Genomic DNA, 17,931 nt, shown 5'->3' on the forward strand with positions numbered 1-17,931 from the left:
TGTGAAAAACCAAGAAGGATTACCTGTGCGACAGGGAGCATATTCCACAAACTTGGTGAAGTTCTTGACAGAGAGGTAGCAGGTTCCCGTGGTATCTGACTGGGGCTTTTCTGCTTTGGTTCTCCAGGAGTAGAGGGGGGCACAGGCCTATATGGGCGGGGGGCAGAGGAGGGAGTTGTTTTTCAGGTACAACAACACCCTGTGTAACTCGATGGAGACCCAGAGAGAGGTTAATGTTACATCTGGAGAAAAGTCACAAATGTAACCAAATCCAGGTCACGTCCCTCACAATCATCAAAAGAAAAACGACAGTCGTCTCAACTTCAATGTCACAGGAGCACAAAACACTTCTCCTCTGAGAGACACAGTGGAGGGGAAAATTGTAATAGAGTCACAACAACATGATAGACAAAGACCTTTAAGAAGTTTAAGACAAACTTGGAACAATGAATATATACAACCCCTTGACATGAACGCCAGACATAACAGTTGAGGGACTCTGGGCTATAGAGACCAACGTTGAAATAAACTGACTTTCTCAACCTGGTCTCAGTCTCTGAGTGTTGTCTTACCAGAATGGTGTCTCCGTGGGAACGGATGGTGGCGCCGAACCACTGGTGGGACTTGACTTCAGCCTGGTAGTCTGTGCCACTGACAGTGACTATGCGGTCCCCTGAGAAGAAGACAAAACAACAACTAAACTGAGTGATGACTGAAAAGCTCCTAATGAAACATTGTAGTTCTTCTCTTGGAGGCTCCAGACAACGTCATCCAGACATCTGCTACTACAGGACTTACTTACTGCATCATTAAACACAAACACACATCAAGTTTCTCATGAAGAACTTTCCAGAGAGAAACTAGAAGGTATTTGGTGCTCACCAGAGCCTTATATTCCTCATTATGGCTCTGGTCCTCACTGTTCAGATGTCAACCTGAGTTCTCTGACTGGTCCAGCTCTGGGTGACCACACTGACCCTGACTCTGTTTGGCCACCTGGCCTGTAACTCAGAGCTCTACTCAATCGCTGTCTGAGACCCAAATGGCACCATACTCCCTATATAGTACACTACTCTTGACCAGAGACATGCACTATGTAGGGAATAGGGTGCCATTTAGGATTCAGCATCTGTGACAGGACAGGACATGGCTGCAGGAGTCAGGTTCAAACAGGTTCAAACAGGACATTTTATTGGCAAGACTGATGCAACATCTGTGTTGCCATGGTGAGAAACAAAATCCAAACAAATCGGTTTATACAGTGTACATACCGTGAAACATCCTGTAACAAGTATTCTAAACGCTTGGAATTCGGACTACAAGACGTATCCAGTGGAACTTGTACCCAGCGACCGCACCCCAGCCCACTTCTTTTTTCCCACTAATATTCTCCAGCGCTAAACCACAAGTGTTGCAACAGAGCCATATCTATCTGTCGGGGAAGGGGGCCTGGTGGTGTGAGCCAGAGGTTGTGACCTGTGGATGTGAGGAAAGCAGGCTGTGTTTCAGCCTCCTCTGCAGGCTGTGTGTCAGCTCTGGGTGAGGGCCTGCTCTGCTCCATGTCTTGGTGGAAGGAAAGAAAGAAAGAGGGGGGGGGGACTGTGTCCAAGGAAAACAAACGCTCTGGCTCTGCTTCTTCCTAGCAACCTCTTAGGCATGCATCTCTCTCTCTCGCAAGTGTTCCCTCTCCCTCTCCACTTTCTGTCCTTCCCTTTGTACATCACTCCCTCTCTTGTTCTCTGTTCCTTTTTCTTCCCCTCTCCTGCTTCACTTCCTCCTTCTCTCAGAGTTTGGTCTCCCCCTGGCCTGGAAGGAAAGCAGTGGGGATTAGGGTCCTTTAATAACGTCACAGTAGATATAACGTCACCAGGTTTCCCCTTCAGCATTACTCATCGGCTCACAGCACCCCTGTTCCCTACCATAATACATGTGGTCACCTCCATCATGTGTGGAAAGACACGCTTTAGCGATACCACAAATAACATGCCTAACATTAAAAATATCTAAGAGGCTTGTTCCTTTAACTGCACAGCAATAATCTGCACTACTATTTTCATAACTCAGGGGCCTTTGTTTTGATAAAATGAGAGGGTGACACTGAGGAGACATGCAAGCCAAATTGGACACACTACCCCAGCAACCATGAGTATCAGCAGGGAAATCAATCTATTATTCATGTTTCAGAACTTTAGTAGATGGATTCTTCTTGACCACCTGGTCACAGTGAAACAGAAAATGATATATATTTCAACATGACATCTCTACAGTTATTTCAATGACATAATCGCTACGTTCAGAGTCCAAGACTATCAACTCCATACAGAACTGGCATTGGGGTGTTCTCTAACTTCACTTCACTTCTGAGCTGCTGTGCTCTGAGCTCCGTGTCTGTCACTGCTCTTATTGTCCATGTCAGAGGTGCCATATTGGCGTTCATAGAGTGTGCCGGATGGAATGATGAAAAGATCAGTAGGTTAAGAGGCAGGACAAGCCAGACAAACACGGCTTTGATACGAGAGAGAAAAATCCAGTAGACTCGTGGCAATGTGGTCATGTAACATCCTTTCAGTGAACTTGGGTAGACTTTGTGCTGACGTGACTAGTGCCCCTCGACCCTTCTCTCTCCTGAGACAGGACAGCAGAGAGTAGGGTGGGGTCTGGCGTGTGTCCACAGACTCTCCCCTTTGAACTTTGCGAGAGGAGACCCATTAGAGGAGTATCCTGGGTTAGAGTACAGGGCGGATGCGGTCAGAGACAAGTGGCCAAATTCACTCATCACATTAGCTGGCCCTGGGGGAGTTACTGGTGGTAGGGGAAGATGGTTCATAGATGGAAACAGGGCTCCGATTTCCCCCCTGTCCCTCTCTCCCTCCCTCAGATCACTGGGCTGTCTCATCTTATCTCATTGGAAGGGGAAGTGGAGAGGGAGGCCTCTTGGTCAGGCTCAGGGGAGACCTCACCCACACCCAGGGGAGACCTCACCCACACCCAGGGGAGACCTCACCCACACCCAGGGGAGACCTCACCCACACCCAGGGGAGACCTCACCCACACCCAGGGGAGACCTCACCCACACCCAGGGGAGACCCTAAATAATGTCACAAAAACAGACACACCTCTCATATAAAAAGGTCAACACTAATATATTACCGAGCTCTAGCCATGTCATAAGCAAATAAGGAAAACATATTTCCTTTGTCCTACAGACAGGGGTGCTAGGCTCTTGTATGCTGGCCCAGATGGCAGAATTGGCTCTTCCTCACAAATCAAATGTTCGCCTTCAAAGCAGACTGTCCAAATCCCCAAAAGACTATCCTTCACCCCAACGCCCTGCTGCACATTACATCACTGTGACGAACATGGCCCTCAGCCAGCATCCAAGGATGTGCAACACATTTTATGAATATGTTGGAAGAGAAAGGGAATGAAAACAGAAGAAAGGAGCAATCAGCAATTTGATTCCTTGAGATCTGCTGTAAAATGGGGCTCCACTGTGTGTGTGTGTGTGTGTGTGTCAGAGGGAGAGAACAATCTAATATACACAGCAAATTCTTCTCTCCTACAACTCTGTCACTCCTTAACTTATTCTTTCATCATTCCTGTAAAGGTTGATGGGGCCTTCAGCTGTCCAGTCACTGGAACACTGCTCCACTTCTCTGAAGAGCTCACAATAGTGAGCCATAAACCCAGGAAGGTTTACTGTATGTCTACCCTTTACATTCAGGTTCAAATGAAGCTCTTTGGCGAGAACAAATATATAATTGTATTTATTGTCATTGTATGTAGTGGCCGTTTCTTTTGACTATATATTTGTTCTCCCTATATGCCCTGGAGTTATATGCCCTGGACAGAACACATACTGTATCTAGCCAAAAGGGAAGATACCCTTGTCTAAAACACTCCAAAAACACATGTTTGTCGCAAAAAGAAAGGCACTAATGACATGCTCAAAGGGATCAAATCAAATAAAAACTATTAGCACATTTGCAGAATAGAACAGGCGTAGACTTAACAGTGAAACACTTGCTTACGAGCCCTTCCCAAATAGTTAAAAAAAATATTATTAAAACATTTAAATAGTAACACAAGAGGAATAAAATACCCAAGAATGGAGCTATATACAGGAAGTACCAGTACCATATCAATGTGGAACTATATACAGGAAGTACCAGTGCCAGATCAATGTGGAGCTATATACAGGAAGTACCAGATCAATGTGGAGCTATATACAGGAAGTACCAGATCAATGTGAGGCTATATTGTAACGGTTTTGACTTGAGGTTATTATTTATAGGGGTGCCAGGTAGGTTGTGCCTACCAGAGAAAACATTAGTTTCTCCCTTTAGTTTGGGTGGGAATGAGTCCCATCTGGTCCGTCAAGTCTACACCAATACAAAGGACTTATGTCAAAGTCAGGATGGAAATAAACTTTTCATAAACCCTTAAAACATTGGAAAGAACTTCAAAAACAACTATATTCTTTTGCGTGGGTTGTATTAGCAACAACAATGATTACACACACATATAATAATATAACACAATGAGTTCTGGTTCCTCCAGAAATGTCCTGTACCTCGGGCCTAAAAAGAGTCCAGCCCGGTAAAGGAGTTCAGTGAACTCAAGTGACTTTTGTCACGCAATGTTTGTCTGTTCATTCAGTGTAGCGTAACACAGTATTAAACATACCATCAATATAACAATTATTTTACCATAGAACTTAAAGCGTATCAACTCTTACTAAGTCCTCAACTACAACTAACTACATAAATCATCACAGTATACCTCACATCAAAACAAATGAAATACCGTATACAAAAAGGTTGTAGTCAGTCGGTCAGTCAGACAATCCAATCTGCCACGAAGAACGGAGAGATGTAGTCCACGGACGCAAAGAGTGGATCCGATCCTGGGTAAACTCTCTTAGGCTACAAAACACACGTTTTACGGCAACAAAACAACGGAATAGAGAACTGAGGGTTGAACACATCCTCAGTCACGTCTCCATCACAACCCCACTTTTGTGCAGCTGATGCTGGCTATTTAATTGGGAATTAAAGTGAAAGCGCCCTATTGGAAGGAGCTGCACTGAGACGGTTCAGAAAAATTCGGGGCCGTCACAATATACAGCAAGTACCAGTACCAGATCAACGTGAGGCTATATACAGGGAGTACCAGTACCAGATCAATGTGAGGCTATATACAGGGAGTACCAGTACTAGATCAATGTGAGGCTATATACAGGAAGTACCAGTACCAGATCAATGTGAGGCTATATACAGGGAGTACCAGTACCAGATCAATGTGAGGCTATATACAGGAAGTACCAGTACCAAATCAATGTGAGGCTATATACAGGAAGTACCAGTACCAGATCAATGTGAGGCTATATACAGGAAGTACCAGTACCAGATCAATGTGAGGCTATATACAGGGAGTACCAGTACCAGATCAATGTGAGGCTATATACAGGAAGTACCAGTACCAAATCAATGTGAGGCTATATACAGGAAGTACCAGTACCAGATCAATGTGAGGCTATATATAGGGAGTACCAGTACCAGATCAATATGGAGCTATATACAGGGAGTACCAGTACCATATCAATGTGAGGCTATATACAGGGAGTACCTGTACCAGATCAATGTGGAACTATATACAGGAAGTACCAGTACCAGATCAATGTGGAACTATATACAGGAAGTACCAGTACCAGATCAATGTGTGGCTATATACAGGAAGTACCAGTACCATATCAATGTGAGGCTATATACAGGGAGTACCTGTACCAGATCAATGTGGAACTATATACAGGAATTACCAGTACCAGATCAATGTGGAACTATATACAGGAAGTACCAGTACCAGATCAATGTGGAACTATATACAGGAAGTACCAGTACCAGATCAATGTGGACCTATATACAAGAAGTACCAGTACCATATCAATGTGAGGCTATATACAGGAAGTACCAGTACCATATCAATGTGAGGCTATATACAGGGAGTACCTGTACCAGATCAATGTGGAACTATATACAGGAATTACCAGTACCAGATCAATGTGGAACTATATACAGGAAGTACCAGTACCATATCAATGTGAGGCTATATACAGGGAGTACCAGTACCAGATCAATGTGAGGCTATATACAGGAAGTACCAGTACCAGATCAATGTGGAACTATATACAGGAAGTACCAGTATCAGATCAATGTGGAGCTATATACATGAAGTACCAGTACCAGATCGATCTGAGGCTATATTCAGGAAGTACCAGTACCAGATCAATGTGGAGCTATATACAGGAAGTACCAGTGCCAGATCAATGTGAGGCTATATACAGGAAGTACCAGTACCAGATCAATGTGAGGCTATATACAGGGAGTACCAGTACCAGATCAATGTGAGGCTATATACAAGAAGTACCAGTACCAGATCAATGTGAGGCTATATACAGGGAGTACCAGTACCAGATCAATGTAGAGATATATACAGGGAGTACCAGATCAATGTGCAGACGTATTTGAGGTAGATATGTACATGAAGGCAGGGTAAAGTGACTAGGCATCAGGATAGATAATAATATATGCAGAAGCATATGATGAGCGTAAAAGTATGTGTGTGCGCATGTGTTTGTGTTGTATCGGTGTGTGTGTGCGTGTGCATGCATGTGTTTGTGTTGTCGATGTGCACGTGTGCGTATATGTAGTGTGTGGGTTTGTGTGTGCGCATCGAGTTTCCAGGAACCAACGTGTCAAACAAAGGATCAGTGAAGTAGAACAGAGACACATGATCACCTGCCGGCCACAGGAGCTTGGAGGCCATGGACCAGTGGTTTTAAGAAGTGCTTAGAACAGGACCACGGCTTGACCAGCTTACAATCTCCAGTTCTCAAGAGTCTCACGCTCCAGTCACCAGTCAAGACAATAAAAAGAGATGAGTGGATGAGAGGTTTATGTTATAGGAAGCAGAGAGCCGGGACGGGGCGAAAAGGACAGCTGGCATTCTGCTGTGATGTTTGACTCAAACGTTAGTGCTTAAACCACTTGTGAGTCGATAAGTCAATGTAATTCAGAACATGTTCAGACTGCAAGAGCGAGAAGGCGTGATCAAGACCTAAAGCAATGAGGTCATATTGGGTCTTACCTTGATTGTCAAATTCAATGTTGTGGCACTCAGATTGGCCAAGACTCCATGGGCAGAAGTACACAGACCCGCCCTCTGTGATGTTGAACTGACTGGTATTGGCCTTGGGAGCGCCAATCACTACACTGACGCTGTAAGAAGAAAGAAGAAACATGCAGTCATTCAAATGTCATTATGTCACCTCTACCTAACATGCTTCCTCCCCCAGCAACATAACAGTAGAAGTATAGCAATTTAGATCCACTGAATGAGTTTGGTATTATTTTCTGTCATTATAGTTTGTTAATATCTGCTCTTGGTCTGGTATCAAATAAAAATACATTCCAGACCTTCTATTCAACAGTTTAAGCATGATGCAGAGCTGGTAAAGTGCCTTCAGACCCCTTAAATTTTTTCACATTTTGTTACGTTACAGCCTCATTTCAAAATTGATTAAATTGTTTATTTTCCTCATCAATCTACACATAATACCCCATAACGACAAAGCGAAAACAGGTTTTTAGACATGTTTGCTAATTTATAACAAAATAACTGAAATAACTTCTTTATATACAGTACCAGTCAAAAGTTTAGACACCGACGCATTTATTAATTTTTACTATTTTCTACATTGAAGAATAATAGTGAAGACATCAAAACTATGAAATAGCACATATGGAATCATGTAGTAACCAAAAAAAGTGTTAAACAAATCCAAATATATTTTCGATTTTAGAATCTTCAAAGTAGTCACCCTTTGCATTGATGACAGCTTTGCACACTCTTGGCATTCTGTCAAACAACTTCATGAGGAATGCTTTTCCTACAGGCTTGAAGGAATTCCAACATATGCTGAGCACTTGTTGGCTGCTTTTCCTTCACTCTGTGGTTCAACTCATCCCAAACCATCTCAATTGGTTTGAGGTCAGGTGATTGTGGAGGTCAGGTCATCTGATGCAGCACAAGAGATTGAAACCAAAAAAATCTCAAAATTGGACTCATCAGACCAAAAGGACAGATTTCCACCTTTCTAATGTCCATTGCTCGTGTTTCTTGGCCCAATCAAGTCTCTTCATATTGGTGTCTTTTAGTAGTGCTTTCTTTGCAGCGATTTGACCATGAAGGCCTGATTCACGCAGTCTCCTCTAAACAGTTGATGTTGAGATGTGTCTGTTAATTGAACTCAGTGAAACATTTATTTGGGCTGCAATCTGAGGTGCAGTTAACGCTAATGAACTTCTCCTCTGCAGCAGAGGTAACTCTGGGTCTTCCTTTCCTGTGGCGGTCCTCATGAGAGCCAGTTTCATGATAGCGCTTGATGGTTTTTGCGACTGCACTTGAAGAAACTTTTAAAGTTCTTGACATTTTCCAGATTGACTGACCTTCATGTCTTAAAGAAATTATGGACTGTCGTTTCTCTTTGCTTACATGAGTTGTTCTTGCCATAATATGGACTTGGTATTTTACCAAATAGGGCTATCTTCTGTAATCAACCCTTACCTTGTCAAAACACAACTGATTGGCTCAAATGCATTAATTTTTAACAAAGCACACCTGTTAATTGAAATGCATTCCAAGTGTCCACCTCATGAAGCTGGTTGAGAGGATGCCAAGAGAAATATAAATATAAATATAAAATATTTCGATTGGTTAAACACTTTTTTGGTTACTACATGATTCCATATGTGTTATTTCACAGTATTGATGTCTTCACTATTATCCTACAATTTAGAAAGTAGTACAAATAAAGAAAAACCCTTGAATGATTAGGTGTGTGCAAACTTTTGATTGTTACTGTAAGTATTCAAACCCTTTACTATGAGACTCAAAATTGAGCTCAGGTGCATCCTGTTTCCATTGATCATCCATGAGATGAAATTCTGCAGCATTGAAGGTCCACAAGAACACAGTGGCCTCAATCATTCTTAAATGGAAGAAGTTTGGAACCACCAAGTCTCTTCCTAGAGCTGGCCGCCCGGCCAAACTGAGCAATCGGGGGAGAAGGGCCTTGGTCAGGGAGGTGACCGAGAACCCGATGGTCACTCTGACAGCGCTCCAGAGGTTCTCTGTGGAGATGGTAGAAACTTCCAGAAGTACAATCATCTCTGCAGCACCCCAACAATCAGGCCTTTATGGTAGAGTGGCCAGACGGAAGTCACTCCTCAGTAAAAGGCACATGACAGCCCGCTTGGAGTTTGCCAAAAGTTACCTAATGACTCTCAGACCATGAGAAACAAGATTCTCTGGTCTGATGGAACCAAGATTGAACTATTTGGCCTGAATGCCAAGTGTCACGTCTGGAGGGAACCTGGCACCATTCCTACTGTGAAACATGGTGATGGCAGCATCATGATGTGGCGATGTTTTTCAGCGGCATGGCATGGAAGACTAGTCAGCATCGAGGGAAAGATGAATGGAGAAAAGTACAGAGGAAATGCTTGATGAAAAACTGCTCCAGAGTACTCAGGACCTCAGACTGGGGCTAAGGTTTACCTACCAAGAGGACAACAACCCCAAGTACACAGCCAAGAAAACGGACAAGGACAAGAATGTAAAAGTCCTTGTGTGGCCCAGCCAGAGCCCGGACTTGAACCCGATCAAACATCTCTCAAGAGACCTGAAAATAGCTGTGCAGCGACACTCCCAATCCAACTGGACAGAGCTTGAGAGGATCTTCAGAGAAGAATGGGAGAAATTTCCCAAATACAGAGGTGACAAGCTTGTTGCGTCACACGCAAGAAGACTCAAAGCCATAATTGCTGCCAATAGTGCTTCAACAAAGTACTAAGTAAAGGGTCTGAATACTTATGTAAATGTGATATTGCAAACATTTCTAATAAACTATTTTGGACATGTACTTTTGGGTATTGTGTGTAGATTAATAAGGGGGGGACAATTTAATCAATTTAGAATAAGGTTGTAACGTAACAAAATGTGGAAGAAGTCAAGGGGTCTGAATACTTTCCGAATGCACTGTATATACATCTCACTGCTCACAAAGCTATACCCCTACTTCCAACATTCTAACAGGTTCTAGTACAGTACTATGTTACATAACATTGTAACCATGTGCAATTGTTGCTGTAATGTGTGCACAAGACATTTTCTCCCTCTCCTGGTCACACACATGCGATCTCTGTGGGGCAAATTTGATGGGATAACAAGAAAGCAGAAGGCCTAAGTGGGGTCACACTGTTGTTTCCACAGCTGTATAGCCCTGTCCCTTTAGACAGACATCTAGCTAAACCACTTAACCCTGCAGTAAACTAATAGCAAAGCCAGGACTGGTACAGATATATCGCTGCTGTAACCCTGAAGTAAACTAAATGCAAAACCAGGACTGTTACAGACATATAGCTGCTGTAACACGGAAACCCCTTCAGCAGATCTACCAACAACGAGTGGTCTTACAGGTGAGTGTGAGGAACAGCTGACCAGGTTCAAAATCACTGGGACAGAATATTCAATGACAGAGGAAACCCAAAGCAGCCAGGTAATGAGAACGTTTAGACAATCCACTGAACCAGGACATATTGCCATGGCTCAACTGACAGACATTTTTTCCAGTAGACAGTCTGGCTGAACCAGTACAGTGTAGTCATTACCTCATCGAGGCTCCAATTATCCCATCATCATCACTGGCATGGTGCTGGACAGTGAAGTGGGCAGAAAACAGAAGAGATGAGGGCAGTGAGTGTAGAGTAGAGCCTAGAGGGGTCTTCCTAAACACAGGAAGAGCACACCCTTTCCTGCTCCAGGTCAGTCACCCAATGATGCGTGGTAGTTTACGTTATCGCTAAATTTAAATATCTTCCCTCAGGGGACAACTACTCAACAATTTCCAGTCCAGACTCAAGACGATCCACCGTCATTTCAGAAACCAGCCTTGGTGAAACCATACTTTCATCCTCGTCAGACTGCACTGCTTTTGTAGAGCCACGACACGTTCCCATCTTGGTTAGGACTTATAGATGGGTCTTTTTACATAGAAATAAGGTTTGGTAGAAGAGACTATTGGAGTTCAGAGAAGAAGTTGGCGTCAGCCAGGCCTTATGGTGTTCAAAACTGAGGCCAAACAGGGGGGCAGGTCATGAAGGTGAGGGTATAGAAGAGATAAAGTGCAGGCCAAACCCAAGTCAAAGCTTTGGCAGAAATCCTTGGTTTGTTTTGGAAGAGGGAAAAGAAAACATGGCCGTCCGGATTTGGGGGAGAGAGAGCGAGAGAGTCCAAGTGCTCTGGCCCTGGGTTTAGACTGAGGAGGGTAGCTCCCAGAAGAGTAGACAATGGAGCTCTGGCTGTAGAATAATGTAGATCACAGAGAACCTTTGTCATCATGGATTCCCACGATGAGACAGCTGACAGGCTCTCTCTCTCTCTTCACACTCACGCAGATATGAAGTTTGACACTAGAGTGTTCACTCCATAGCATATTCTATGGTTCATCACTTGTTCATTGAAGGGATAATCCAGCCCAAACCACTAATTCCTATAAATAACACTAATATGTGAAAACAAATTTTATGAACAAATGTTTCCTTTTGTCATTATAACAAGGTTGGTAGAAACATGTGGATATTGTTTTGGGAAATCTGTTGCGGCTCAAGCCTACTACAAACCCACAATGCAATGCTCTCGCTTTCTGTGCTGGCTGACCAGCTTGAGGAAAATAGGCAGGTTTCTCGACTCCCACCCTGACACTGAGACGGGATTGCGTGACGATTAGTTTAGTAACCACGTGACGCAGCATTACAACGTGAATGCGATGGGTCAGTCAGTTGGGTGGGACATTTCTGCATTTATTGCCCAATGGGATACCGATCTCCTCCTTTCTGTAATATCTCTGTCTCCTACAGATACACAGGGCGCATTGCAAGATGGTACTTGAAGGAGAAACAGAGTTGAATAATTTGGTACACTGTTTAGATTGAGCACATCTAAGTGAAATATATACATTGTCATGACGATATAGGTGGATGGATGTGTTCTAGTATGCCCATACCATCTATTGGCTGATGTGGTGATCTGAAGAGCAGGTCATTGTTTTAAAAGCATCATGAAATGTGATCGTGTGTTATACCCCCATCTCCAGTGACGAGAATTATGTAGCTATGACGCTGTTCCTACACGATTTTCTGATTTTCACAGTCAGACCACTTAGAAGTTAAATCATAGGGATTTCATTTTTTTACCCACTGACAGAACATAGACTGTCACCAAATTGACAGGAGTTACATGATTTGTAGTTCTAGGGGTGGATTATCCCTTTAATAACCCACTGCTGCTGTGGAGCTCTGCTTTGTCCATTCATGTCTCATATCTCAGTGCTTCCCCTCTCTTCAATTGCTAGAGAGATATACAGAACACAAGTTTGGCTGTGCTCCTGTGTTCCAAAATGTGCTTTTGAGCAATACCCTTTGAACAAATTGTTTTAAATATTGTATAATTTGAAGATATAAACATTTAAATCAGTACAGTCCAAAAATGTATTTTTTTTACAAATCCTTGTCCAGGGGTAAATTGAACAAAAGCCAGTAAGCACAAAATCCCAAGCACTAAAATGCCAAAGAAAGTAGGCTTACTACATCTATTGAGAATCTGATCTGAATACATGCTAAAAGTATTCTGTGATGGCATCATTTCAAAGGGAAAAAAGTCAACAAGGGGGAGGTGCTTTAATCAGCAAACTGGAAACAGGGGTGTGTTTTTTCACCTCTCTCTCTCACACACACACACACACACACACACACACACGCACGCACACGCACACACACACACACACACACACACACACACACACACACACACACACACACACACACACACACACACACACACACACACACACACACACACACACACACACACACACACACACACACACACACACACACACACACAATAACACATTGATAGTGATCTGAAAGTATTCTAAATAAGGAATAATTAGTATTTAATGGGCCTTTATCTGGCAGGGGATCAGTCTAGCTAGAGTTATAATTGTGATTTAGAAAGGGCTTTGCATACAGAGACTGAGGACACTGTCTGGCCCTCTGAGGATAAGGACAGAGCAGAGGAGAGGTATACTATTTTTTATATTTCACCTTTATTTAACCAGGTAGGCCAGTTGAGAACAAGTTCTCATTTACAACTGCGGCCTGGCCAAGATAAAGCAAAGCAGTGTGACACAAACAACACAGAGTTACACATGGGATAAACAAATGTACAGTCAATAACAGAATAGAAAATCTATATGCAGTGTGTGCAAATGTAGTAAGATTGGGGAGGAAAGGCAATAAATAGGCCATAGTGGTGAAATAATTACAATTTAGCAATTAAACACTGGAGTGATAGATGTGCAGAACATGAATGTGCAAGTATAGACACGGGTGCAAAGGAGAGAAGAAATATGGGGATGAGGTAGTTGGGTGGGCTATTTACAGATGGCCTGTGTACAGGTGCAATGATCGGTAAGCTGCGTTGACAGCTGATGCTTAAAACTTATTGCGGATCAGTGGGAAGCTAGTGTCCCATTTCGACAACTTCTGGTGAAATTGCAGAGCGCGAAATTCAAATGACAGAAATAGTCATATTTAACATTCATGAAAATACAAGTGTCATACATCAGAAAAAAGCTTAACTTCTTGTTAATCTAGCGGCTGTCTCAGATTTCAAAAAGGCTTTACGGCAAAAGCACACCATGTGATTATCTGAGGACAGCGCCCAGTACACAAAAGCATTAAAAACATTTTCCAACCAGGCAGGTGCGCCACGAAAGTCAGAAATAGCGATAAAATAAATGCCTTACCTTTGAAGATCTTCTTCTGTTGGCACTCCAAAAGGTCCCAGCTACATCACAAATGGTCCTTTTGTTTGATAAAGTCCTTCTTTATATCCCAAAAACTCAGTTTAGCTGGCGCGCTTCATTCAATAATCCCCTGGTTCCCCCCTTCAAAATGCATACAAAATGAATCTCAAACGCTACCAAACTTCTCCAAACAAGTCAAATAACGTTTATAATCAAACCTCAGGTACCCTAATACGTAAATAAACTATCATATTTAAGATGGAGAATCGTTATTGTCTTTACCAGAGATAAACAACCAAGTACGTGCTCTCATCCACATGCATGAAAACACTACAGCCAAAATGGGAGCCACTTAGAAAAACTACAAATTCTAGCTCATTTTCCTGACACTCTTTCTAAAGACTGTTGACATCTAGTGGAAGCCCTAGGAACTGCAATCTGGGGGGTTTTCCCTTCATATAAAACATGACAGCCATTGGAATAAGTGGTGGGCTGAATTGTTTTTCTTTTCTGGATGGTTTGTCCTCAGGTTTGCACCTGTCATATCAGGTCTGTTATACTCACAGTCATTATTTTAACAGTTTTAGAAACGTTAGAGTGTTTTCTATCGACATCTACCAATTATATGCATATCCTAGCTTCTGGGCCTGAGTAACAGGCAGTTTACTTTGGGCACGCTTCTCATCCAGACGTCAACAAACATCCTAGCCCAAAGAGGTTCAAGTTAGTGAGGGAGATATAAGACTCCAGCTTCAGTGATTTTTGCAATTCGTTCCAGTCACTGGCAGCAGAGAACTGGAAGGAAAGGTGGCCAAAGGAGGAGATGGCTTTGGGGATGACCAGTGAAATATACCTACTGGAACGCGTGCTATGGGCGGGTGCTGCTATGGTGACCAGTGAGCTGAGATAAGGCTGGGCTTCACCTAGCAAAGACTTATAGATGACCTGGAGCCAGTGGGTTTGTCAACGAATATGAAGCGAGGGCCAGCCAACGAGAGCATACAAGTCGCAGTGGTGGGTAGTATATATGGGGCTTTGGTGACAAAACGGATGGCACTGTGATAGACTGCATCCAATTTGTTGAGTAGAGTGTTGGAGGCTATTTCGTAAATGACATCGCCGAAGTCAAGGATCGGTAGGGGAGTTCGTTTTATGAGGGTATGTTTGGCAGCATGAGTGAAGGATGCTTTGTTGCGAAATAGGAAGCTGATTCCAGATTTAACTTTGGATGGAAGATGCTTAATGTGAGTCTGGAAGGAGAGTTTACAGTCTAACCAGACACTTAGGTATTTATAGTTGTCCACATATTCAGAACCATCCAGAGTAGTCAGAACCATCCAGAGTAGTGATGTTGGACGGGCGGGCGGGTGCGGGCAGCGATTGAAGAGCATGAATTTAGTTTTACTTGCATTTAAGAGCAGTTGGAGGCCACAGAAGGAGTGTTGTATGGCATTGAAGCTCGTCTGGAGGTTTGTTAACACAATGTCCAAAGGGCCAGAAGTATACAGAATGGTGTCGTCTGCGTAGAGGTGGATCAGAGACTCACCAGCAGCAAGAGCGACATCATTGATATATACAGAGAAAAGAGTCGGCCCGAGAATTGAACCCTGCGGCACCGATTTGACACACTGAACTCTATCTGAGAAGTAGGTGGTGAACCAGGCAAGGCAGTCATTTGAGAAATCAAGGCTGTTGAGTCTTTCAACAGAGTTGAAAGCCTTGGCCAGGTCGATGAAGACGGCTGAACAGTATTGTCTTTTATCGATGGCGGTTATGATATCGTTTAGGACCTTGAGCGTGGCTGAGGTGCAGCCATGACCCGCTCGGAAACCAGCTTGCATAGCAGAGGAGGTACGGTGGGATTCGAAATGGTCGCTGATCCATTTGTTAACTTGGCTTTCGAAGACTTTAGAAAGGCAGGGCAGGATGGATATAGGTCTGTAACAGTTTGGGTCTAGAGTGTCTCCCCCTTTGAAGAGGGGGATTGACAACAGCAGGGATCTCAGACGAGAGGTTGAACAGGCTAGTAATAGGGGTTGCAACAATTGCGGTAGATAATTTTAGAAAGAGAGGGTCCAGATTGTCTAGCCCAGCTATCTGGAGTTGGGTGAAGAAGAAATTGGGGACGCTTGGGCAAGTTGATGTGGGGGGTGCAGAGCTATTGACCGGGGTAGGGGTAGCCAGGTGGAAAACATGGCCAGCCGTAGTAAAATCCTTATTGAAATTTGCGATTATCGTAGACTTATCGGTGGTGACAGTGTTTCCTAGCCTCAGTGCAGAGAGCAGCTGGGAGGAGCTGCTCTTATTCTCCATGGACTTTACTATAGAGGACACCGTCTGGCCCTCTGAGGATAAGGACAGAGCAGAGGAGAGGTATATAGAGGACACCGTCTGGCCCTCTGAGGATAAGGACAGAGCAGAGGAGAGGTATACTATAGAGGACACCGTCTGGCCCTCTGAGGATAAGGACAGAGCAGAGGAGAGGTATACTATAGAGGACACCGTCTGGCCCTCTGAGGATAAGGACAGAGCAGAGGAGAGGTATACTATAGAGGACACCGTCTGGCCCTCTGAGGATAAGGACAGAGCAGAGGAGAGGTATACTATAGAGGACACCGTCTGGCCCTCTGAGGATAAGGACAGAGCAGAGGAGAGGTATACTATAGAGGACACCGTCTGGCCCTCTGAGGATAAGGACAGAGCAGAGGAGAGGTATACTATAGAGGACACCGTCTGGCCCTCTGAGGATAAGGACAGAGCAGAGGAGAGGTATACTATAGAGGACAGGGAGTCATTTCAGTTGTAAACACCAGGCTCTTCAAATCTACAGAGAATGTTATTGAGTGTATGAGGAACTCAAGGGAAAGTCAACACTGCAATATCTACATCAAAGTTTGAATCAACAATCTCCGACACAGAGAGAGTCAGTCAGAAGAGGGAGGTCCTAATTATAGAAGGTCAACATAGGCCACTTTCACCAGTGAAGTCACAAGGCGCGATCCTCTGCCCAGGCGTTGCAGATGCATGTAAGATCTTACAACGCCTGGATAGGTATTTTACGTATCAGCTAACCACATCATATGTTTTAGCAATTTGTCAGTCAATGACACAGTCGATGACGTGGCATGCAGCCATTGGCTGATGCAATGAGGTCACTGTGGTTCTAGACCAGCCAGCAGATTCACCACAACTCTGATGTAGTCATAGCCTGCGTCGAGGTGACAGCCACAATACTTCAGAAACATGCTGGTAGAGGTTTGGTTTAGGGTCAGCTAAACCAAAGCCAAGAAACCCACAATCCTGCACTGGTGCAATCATAGGAAGGGTTATTTTCATTACGACGTAATTTCGACATAGTTTCCCAAAAAATGTATTGTGTTAATTTTGGCATCATATTTTCATGTTGAAATATAACAGCATAAAGTTTAGTACGGAGACTTTGAGCAATCTGCTGCTGGGAATGGCAGTGTGGGTGGAAGAAAAACATTAGTGGCTTTCCTGCGTCTCCCAAAGCGAGACCCAACTCTCCAATCAGCAGCCCACTAACGATCCCAACCAACCCCAGTCTGATGGTTTCAACGTTAATTAAACTAATTGATTTAGGCTGCTAGTGTCGAGCACACAACACAGAAACTCCTCAGTACAAACACAGACTCCTCAGTACAAACACAGACTCCTCAGTACAAACACAGACTCCTCAGTACAAACACAGACTCCTCAGTACAAACACAGACTCCTCAGTACAAACACAGACTCCTCAGTACAATCACACACTCCTGAGTACAATCACAGACTCCTCAGTATAATCACAGACTCCTGAGTACAATCACACACTCCTGAGTACAATCACAGACTCCTGAGTACAAACACAGACTCCTCAGTACAAACACAGACTCCTCAGTATAATCACAGACTCCTGAGTACAATCACACACTCCTGAGTACAATCACAGACTCCTGAGTACAAACACAGACTCCTCAGTACAATCACACACTCCTGAG

General features: G+C 43.7%; 1 protein-coding gene across 1 annotated transcript in view; it reads right to left on the bottom strand.

Moving 5' to 3' along the window:
• LOC118360547 (integrin alpha-5-like) overlaps positions 1–17,931 on the bottom strand; it is an 83,617-nt gene that overhangs the window by 49,238 nt on the left and 16,448 nt on the right. Inside the window, exons 2-4 of the mRNA XM_052485087.1 lie at positions 7,147–7,277; positions 573–673; positions 24–147 (exon numbers count right to left, since the gene is read on the bottom strand). Coding sequence (XP_052341047.1) covers positions 24–147; positions 573–673; positions 7,147–7,277 — 356 coding nt within the window. The remainder of the gene's footprint in view (positions 1–23; positions 148–572; positions 674–7,146; positions 7,278–17,931) is intronic.

The sequence above is a fragment of the Oncorhynchus keta genome, chromosome 28 (genome assembly GCF_023373465.1).
Source record: "Oncorhynchus keta strain PuntledgeMale-10-30-2019 chromosome 28, Oket_V2, whole genome shotgun sequence".
NCBI lineage: Eukaryota > Metazoa > Chordata > Actinopteri > Salmoniformes > Salmonidae > Oncorhynchus > Oncorhynchus keta.